This window comes from Phalacrocorax carbo, chromosome 20 (assembly GCF_963921805.1).
Source record: "Phalacrocorax carbo chromosome 20, bPhaCar2.1, whole genome shotgun sequence".
Taxonomy (NCBI): Eukaryota; Metazoa; Chordata; class Aves; order Suliformes; family Phalacrocoracidae; genus Phalacrocorax; species Phalacrocorax carbo.
The window spans coordinates 7,712,531-7,721,486 of NC_087532.1; the positions used below are offsets into that span (position 1 = coordinate 7,712,531).

Genomic DNA, 8,956 nt, shown 5'->3' on the forward strand with positions numbered 1-8,956 from the left:
CAGAGGCATGCTAGTTTCAAACCATGGAATCAAATATGATAGCAGCTAAATCTGAGTAAACCCGAGCCATTTCAGATTCTGCCATCCAAGAGTACATCTCCTTAAAAAGTGCAGGTGTCTGTTTGCTCCTTGGCTTCATATAAATAAACAAATTCGTTACCTCCTTAGCCCCCCATGAGTCCTGAAGATGCAGTATGCAGTAACTATCTTGATTTGTTTGCGGCCCAGTGACCCCCTGCTTTACAAAAGAAACCTGTCTGACAGCAGCGGGTTCCCTTGTGCAGATTTCCAAACCCCCGTTGGATGGCAGTGAGTTACGGTGGCCTGACCACTTAACCCAGAGCAGGTGGAGATGGTTCATCCTGTTGTCAGTATTCTGGTCCACCTTGCGCTGGGTTTGTACGGCCACGTTAGAAATCGGGTGTGGTAACATCTTTAATGCAGTTCAGCCAGGGGGCTGTATCCCAAGCCCTGGACATAGGAAAATAGTATCGATGAGCGTATATATGTATGCAGATGGAATTAGATTTGCCAGAGTAAGCTGAGAGCCTCCCTTTGGGGAGGTTAACCGAAGGTAGCAGTGCTTGCATTTTTATATCCTCTTCATTCTTTAAATCTTTTATGTGAAATACTTGCTTGGATTCTGAGCTATGCTGTGGAAGAAGAAACTTTATTAATATTTTTAGTAAAGTAACACTTACTGCTGTTTTTCAGACACAACACGTACCTCCAGGAATGCACAGGGCAGCGGGAACCCACCTACCAGCTCAATGTCCATGACATTAAACTGCTATTTCTCCGTTTTGCGATGGAGCAATCATTCAGCGTAGATACTGGGGGAGGAGGAAGGGAGAGCAACATACACCTCATTCCCTACATAATCCACACGGTGCTCTACGTCCTCAACACGTCAGTACCTTTCTCTTAGCAAGAACCTCTGCCTTCCACTCTTAAGTCTCCGAAAGGTCTATAAGGGCTGCAGCTGGGCTTTGTTACACGTATGTGGCAAGAAAGGTGGGAAACGACACAAAAGTTTCAGGAGGATTGAAATTGCACATCTTAAGCAGACTGATAGAGGTTTACATTGTTTGGAGTAAAGCGTTGCCGCCTGAACATGCAGGATAACAGGGAACCTATTGAGTAAAAGCAATTGGGAATTAGCTTCTCTTTCCATTCTAGATTTAATTATTACCTCTGGGGTGAGCAACAGGGTTATTAGATTAAAGAAACACTGCCAGCTTAATTTTCTCTGGAGCAGACGGAAGAGAGACACTGTGATGAAGGAATTGTTGTTAGTTGAGAACTTAACACTGGTATCATTTTATCCGGTGTTAAACCATCACAATCAGTTTTGTTTCCAGTTTTGACATACTGGAATTCTCCTTTAGTGTTCAGGTCCATCAGACCTTCCTGACATTTTTAAGATTATTATTTAATAATGATAATTGTTGTTATTATTATTTTGCCAATAAACAGCAGCATAGGAACACTTCTGCTGAAGTCTTTCAGTAAGGTCGTATTTATGCAAAGCACAATAAGATGAGGGCGTGCTTTGGCTTGACCCTATGTCGAAGTGTACAAATCTATAGGCACCTAAATGCTTTGGAATGCCTGAGCTGGTTCTGGTAATACAGTACCCCACGTGAAAATGTGATGCCGATACGCCTTTTATTTGTGTAGTTAGATACTAGAAAGTAATGCTAATTAGATGAGGGTATAAATGTTAAAAGATACGCCTCTTCAACCAAGGTCACTCCAAATGGAGTGCAATGAAATCTCTCTCACTTTCCTGCCTGGAACTAATCAATGTTTTGGCCCTAATACAATTTGTCTATTGTTTTTAATATCTATCTCCAGATCCCTGTGCTATTGTTTTCTGAGTCCCTTGGGAGACAAATAAATGAAACTATTCTTTTCATCTCGTTAGTCTGCTTACTGGCACCAGAGAGCCCAGAACCCGCTGTGCGGCTGTTGTATAAAAATGCATTATGTAGTTTCCAGACATAGATTTTTTTTTTTCCTCAAGACATGTGCGATATTAAATGGGGAAAATGAAGAGCTACTAGTTGGCTACCAGCTGCATCATGTAACAAATTAAAAGGTCGCACAACGCTGGCACCCAGGCACAGCTTTATCTGCTAGGGATACTACTTTATACCTTACTGATAGGGAGGGCGTATCTAACTTAAAAATCGAGGGACCTACCTGGCTGGCAGCCTCTTCCTGATGAAGTAGAGTAATAGACTGTGGTGAAGTGTGAAACATCTTCGCAAGGTCTACTGTAACACGGAGTTTTCACGGTCAGCTCTGGGGTGTCAGGACTCCTGAAGAGACTGGAGCTAGGGGAAAGGAAAAAATTATATAAGCTTACAGTAAATACATTATTTTCTTGGTTTTGAAATTGGCCTGTATCTTCTCCGTGATTGCTTTTGTGGTAGATGAATAACCTAAATTGATTCTAAGGTCTGGCTGTAGGAGCTGAACTCACGTGCTTAGTGTCAGATGGGAGACAGTACAACCTGAACACATGGACTGGCTGGCCTGGCTCTGGTTTTTTTCCTTCAAAAAAGGGGAAAAAAGCTCTACAGTAGTATTGTCCTATTGGGGCAATACCAACTGCCTTGCAAACCTCTCCAGACTATACACAGCTCCAAGGAAGAGTGAGTGTGCTAGGCTTGTATGCTTCACTGGGAGCAGATACCGAACCAGTGGAGGAATATGGGAAAATCCCGATAGTGCAAAGCTAGCGCTGCTTTTTCCTGTGTTTCCTTTATAAAAAGCTGCTGAGATGTAGCAAATGAGCGTGTAAGAGCCAGAGCAGCTGCTGAAGCTTTTCTTGTGTTTCAGAACTCGAGCAACTTCGAGGGAGGAGAAAAACCTCCAGAGCTTCCTGGAGCACCCCAAAGAGAAGTGGGTGGAGAGTGCCTACGAGGTGGACGGGCCCCATTACTACACCGTGCTGGCGCTGCACATCTCGCCCCCCGAGAAGTGGAAAGCCATGCGAGTGGAAATCCTCAAGAGGCTCCTCATCACCTCCCACGCGCGAGTGGTGTCACCAGGGGGAGCCAGCAGGTTAGCCACGACCCTGCTGCTGCTCCGCAGCTGCCAGCTTACTCACATTACTGTCACGGTAGTCAGAGCCACACGGCAGCTTACGGGGAGCTAAGGAAAGGAGCGCGTGCATATTTTAGAACAGCAGATATTAACCCTTCTGAGTCGCTTTGTACTCGGCGTTGCAGAGGTATGAGCAGGAGCATTCAATTCTGGATGTTTTTTGGAGCAGATCAGTCAGTTGGTTGGTAGAAATGATGCTTTTCCTAGAGGTATAGCTAAAAGTAGGAAAATGGTGAGATGTTTATTATTCCCCCCCCACCTCAAGTGAAACACTGTAGAAACTTCTGTTGTGTGGTGTTTCAGAGCTGCTAGCATGCCTTCTGCTTGCCTTCCTAAAGAAGCTGTTTCTGTGCTCTTTTGATGAATGCACCAGCTTCCTTAAATAGAAAAATAGAAATAGAAATAAAATGCCTTTGCTTTTAAAAAAGAAAAAAATCAATAGCAGCTGTCAGGCACTTGAAGTACAAGAATAAGTGGCTGTGCCTGCCTGACAAAAGCACATATTTCCAGAGAAGGAAAGGGAATTCCAGTTTCTGAAAAGAAGATTTTTAATAGCTGTCATAATTAGGAATAAATTCATTATTATTCTAAGTCGCCTTAAAGGGCATTCTTATTCTGATGACATTAATTATGTGTTTGATAAAGTCATTACATTGTACTAACACACAACACAGCATGCATCAATGCTATTAGAGGCATCAAAAGCACAAGAGCCCTTAAAGGGGCTCCTGTATTGATTTCTGTGCTAGCTTCTGCTGTTCAAGCTCAGCCTGCTCTGTGCTTGTATCTCCTATTTCCACCACCCTGCCTGAGTTCTGGGAAAGGAGGTTTAGCAGTTACAGGAGATAGTACGGTGGAGGTCTGCTTTCTCAGACACAAGGACATGCAGCTTTCCGTGTGGCCTGTGAAAGAGACTGGGAAAGCAAAGCCCCGCGTGGGCTTGCTGTGGATGTTCGGTGTTTTTTAAAACCCTCAGCAAATTATTCTGTTCCCTTCCCAACTTATCTCTAAGCATGTATGTACTAAAAGCATATTGAAACAGACATAGCAAGAAGCTTCCAGCTAAACCATCCAATCTCTGGAATTTCAGGGGAAAACACTAAGAAATAGTTCTCAGGAATTATGTCAAGGTTTATTCAAGGGCTTTCTTTAATCCCTGCAGACTTAAGAGAGCACAAAGCCTTCCGCTGATAATACCTCTCAGACATAGAAATATGGCAATTTTTATTTCCAAGGTCTGTGCTTATTTATTCTTGTGGAAAATCAGGAAGAGGGTGATGGATGGTGAAATGCTCTGCAGATACGTGCCAACACCTTGAATCTGTAGGCTAAGGCAAAGAGGAAGCTGGCGTCTGTAACGTCAGAGTAATATGTCTGCATACAAAAGATGAAAATTAGCATTCCACATAGGAGGCAGTACAAGGGTGTGAGCTGGGAGCACCACCATTCAGAGTACACCAAGGCGGTGTGGACTGAAGGTTAAAGAGACACAAGGACTCACTGCAACCTTTACTGGGGGAGATGGAAAAATGTCGCTATAGGAACCAACAGTGCACCTGAAAGTGGCCGAGGATCAATTCGTGATCCTAAAAAGGGCCTGTAAATCTTATTAGTGAAGATGCAGGTAATACTCTGCATTCCCTCATACTTAAATGAAGGCAACAACTACTGCCTGTGCCCTGTCCTGTGGTTAGGTGTTTTGTCCAACTGCTCAGCTGGATTAGTCAGTGTAAGACAGATTTGAGGAGAATCTAGCCAAAAATGTCTTCTTTTTTTCCTCCACCAGAAGCCACCCCTATTGCAGTTTGTCTGCAAGACAAAAGTGAGGGATACTCAGTACCTTCTGGGTTTCAGAAACACTTTGTATTTAAACCCAGAGGTGAAATTACCAGGATGGATAGGAGTTCTGGGTTTGTTCACAGAATTATTAAGGCTGGAAAATCATCAAGGCCAACCCCCAACCCAACACCCCCAGGCCTCCTAAACCATGTCCTGAAGTGCCACGTCTACATGTTGTTTGTGCACCCCCAGGGATGGTGACTCCCCCCCCTCTCTGGGCAGCCTGTGCCAGGGCCTGACCGCTCTGGCAGGGAAGGCATTTTCCCAATACCCAACCTAAACCTCCCCTGGTGCAGCTTGAGGCTGTTCCCTCTCACCTGTCACTGGTGACCTGGGAGCAGAGACCGACCCCCCCTCACTCCAGCCCCTCTCAGGCAGCTGCAGAGAGCGAGAAGGGCTCCCCTCAGCCCCCCCTTCTCCAGGCTAAACCCCCCCAGCCCCCTCAGCCGCCCCCCAGCACACTTGTGCTCCAGACCCTGCCCCAGCTTCTTGTTCTTTTTTTTTTTAAATATATTTTTTAAATTCTAAAGGACTGAATCAAGTGACCAATTACCTGCTTGTTATTACTGAACCAAGAATTCTGCCTGAAAAAAATCTATAGACACTTTGCAGTATAGCTTTTATCTGGAGTTTGGGAGGAAGATATCCCTTTGATTTTTTTTCTCTTTGCTCCTGACTGACCTTTCTAAAATATTCATGGGAGAAGCCAGGCTCCCAAAGTGTTAATGCCTTAACTTTCTGCTGGCAATCCATGCATAGCTGATGAGCCTGAACCAACTTACATTAATGAAAATGCAGCAGCTATTATATGAAGTAGCTGTTCCAGGAGGTAGCTACCAGACTTAACCCACAAGGGCCTTTTAGTTTTCAATTAAAGGAGCAGACTCCAATTAGATCAAAACCATTCACATAAAAGGAAACTCTGTCTTGCAGTATTTGGGAGTCTAGAATTAGCCTCGCTCTAAGTTGCTGTTCTTCCCGTGGAAATTTAGTCACCTTTACTAATTGGTTTTCCTTTAAATAATTAAGCCTAGCTGCCCAAGCAGACTGCCACCTACCAAGCCAACTGTTTTAAGAGCAGACACACAAATGTAGCCTTTTAGAATAAGAGCAGCAAAATGTTCATTTCCCCCCAAAACCCCCGACTTTGGCAGATTGCAGTCAGACCCGTGGTCAGATGACATCCTTTTGTCTTGCTGACTTGTGTCAGTGACAGCTGAGCTAGTTTGAGATGAATAAAAAAGGGCTTTTTGGGGGAAAAAATAAAAAGCTTTTAAGCAGCAAGCAGGAAGCGGCATGTGATGGAGGCAGATGTACCTGAGAAACACATGCAAGAAAATTCCAAACCCATTAGAGTTGCTGGCAGGAGGTTCCGCCTTGCCAGAACCTGTTTGTGATTAATCCTGTAAACTTCGGGAGCAGCTATCCCAGGACAGCTCTGCACCTTTTATAGCATTTCTCCAGCCAGTTGCTGAATTTCCCAAAGCACGAGTCCTTTCATGGCGATAGGATAACCAAGAAGATATTAAATAGAAATTCCTCCATTTCTTCAAGGGCAAGATATTTTGCTCAGCGTCTTTCAAAAACACTTTGTGAGTTAGAAGCAAAAATACGTTCTCTGTCGTTGATACAGACTGTGTCTGAAACCTAGAGTTAGTTATTCCTTCAGGAATGTGCTGGAGAGCATACGAATGGGGGCTGTGTGGTGTTCTTTCTGACTTTGCTGTTGTCTTCCTACATAGTCTTAGCAGCACACTTCCCTCTCTGCCTGTTTTCTTCCGCTGAAATAAGGTTTTATTGCCTGTTTTGGTTACACTAGGCACAGCTGGTAAAGCGACTTCCTACCCATAGGAATCATTGCACAGAACTTACGGATGCCTAATGCTTGTTTTGTGTCCAAGAGCACACGGCAAAGCTTACTTGGAGCCATTCCCCTTGTGCATCATTGATAGGCTTTTTGGCCGCTTCAGCTTTCATACTATTCATCAAATCGGTTACCGAAGCATAGTAAAGTGATTAACTCAAAGATTGATTTCATTATCTTCCTAGACTGGCGGATAAGACAGTGAAGGAATACGCAACGTACCGCTCTGGCCTTCTCTTCTGGGCCCTAGTAGATCTCATTTACAACATGTTCAAGGTAAGAAAAAACATGGAAGTTCATCTGCATCAGCTTTCAAACCTGAGCACCTACATGCATTTGAAATAAAAGGTAGAGTTTGAAACCCCTTTTTCCAAGATCCTTGTAAACATAAAATGTCACCTTGTATGAGCAGAAAGGCCGCAAGAGGCTGCCTGTGCTTACTGTACCCCTTGCAATTTGGTGTCTGAAGGATTGAGGGACTTCTCCAGTTCGCAGCACTCCTCCTGTGTTTGCTTATTTTTTCTGTTCATCGTTCACTAAAGCAAGGACATGCAGAGCTGGGCCAGGGAAGCAGTTGGGTAAGGAAGGAGGTAGGGGCATCCACCAGAAAGAAACTTGCAGCTTCCAAAGAGGGTTAAATAATTAGGGTGAGGAAACGCCTGCGACCTTGTTTGCATTCTGTACAAAAGGGTTCTAGAGTCACATATGGGGTAACTTTCTGTGTGGCTTGCTTATAAGAGGCAGGGGACGCAAGTCCAAGAGCAACAGGAGAAGGCATCTGGGTCTGCAGTTACTCTACTAAATAGTTGGTTTTGCCCTGATTTGGTCCCATTTTCCCCTCTCGTACGTAGAAGGTGCCTACCAGTAACACGGAGGGAGGCTGGTCCTACTCTCTTGCTGAATTCATACGACACAATGACATGCCAATACACGAAGCTGCAGACAAGGCCCTGAAAACCTTCCAGGAGGAGTTCATGCCAGTTGAAACGTTTTCCGAGTTTTTGGATGTGGCTGGTAAGTGTGTGCTTTCCCTTTTATAGGCTGTCTTATGCAACTCGTGACCGCTGCTTGCTTGAGACAGCAGCATTCCTGACACTGCTGCAGCAGCTTGTTTGTACGAGGCAGTGAGAGGAGAAGACCTCAGCCCTCCAGCTATTGCCTAAGCTATTTCAAAAACAGTTGGGAGACACGCTTGAGCATCCCCAGACAGGATAATTTCTCTCACTTGATCCTGCGGGTCCTCCCCCTGCCCTGTTAAACATACATACTGACGTAACAACTTAAGGGTGGGTTTGGGTACATGTGGTTTGAAGGCTGATAAACAGATGTGACAGAGGCAGTAGTTCAGTGCAGTGAGAGTTCCAGCCATAGGGATTTTGGTATCCCCAGGAGACAGGAGATGCTGAAAATCAATGCGCCAAGAGGCTACTCTTCTTCCCTTAGGAGTTAGTAGTGTCCCAGGCCAGCCTCGCACTGTTGAAGGCAGGCAGCTGCCAGGCAGCCAGCTAGCAGGGTCCCTGTAGTAGCTCTGTCGCACGAGAGCAAGTGCCATATGGATTTAACGTACACACTTTGGTCCCTTCTGCACATGCATCCAACAAGGGTTTATCTTTGTCTTGTCCATACTTAAAATAAGATTGCAGCTGTCGTTACTAACTTACACATGCCCTAGCACAGATCCCTAATGTGGGCAGGAGAAACCGCTTTGTGGATCTAATTATTCTGTATTGTCTTCTTTTGTTTAAAGGGCTCTTATCAGAAATCAATGATCCTGACAGCTTCCTCAAGGATCTTTTGAACTCCATCCCCTGAGCCGCCAGCACAGAAGCGTTGGGCAGAGACTACACTAGCTTGCCTTCCATCCCTTTGTGTTCCTGCTTGTGCAGTCTGTCCCTTCCCTGAGGAGTGCTGCAGTTTTTTTGTTTTGGGCGTTTTTTTGGCTTTTTTTTTTTTCCCTACAGTTTTTCTTCTTGGAGTGATTTAGATTTGGTTTATCTTGTATTTCAGTGCTCCTATCTGTAAAGCCTTGTGTTATTGAAGCTGGTTGAAAGAACTTGTACAGAGAGGAATCCAAACCAGTAAATCTTAATGCTTTAGTGTGCACCTCTTTGAAGTTAAATAAATCGAACAAATGGGTAA

At 44.6% G+C, this 8,956-nt stretch overlaps 1 protein-coding gene across 5 annotated transcripts in view; it reads left to right on the forward strand.

The window, feature by feature from the left end:
• The window catches only part of UBR4 (ubiquitin protein ligase E3 component n-recognin 4), an 80,223-nt gene extending 71,267 nt beyond the window's left edge, over positions 1-8,956 (forward strand). For all 5 annotated transcript variants that reach the window (XM_064470385.1, XM_064470386.1, XM_064470387.1 and 2 more), the window contains 5 exons: positions 715-909; positions 2,848-3,072; positions 7,003-7,093; positions 7,669-7,831; positions 8,565-8,956. In XM_064470385.1, coding sequence (XP_064326455.1) covers positions 715-909; positions 2,848-3,072; positions 7,003-7,093; positions 7,669-7,831; positions 8,565-8,629 — 739 coding nt within the window. In that variant the 3' untranslated portion in view covers positions 8,630-8,956. The remainder of the gene's footprint in view (positions 1-714; positions 910-2,847; positions 3,073-7,002; positions 7,094-7,668; positions 7,832-8,564) is intronic.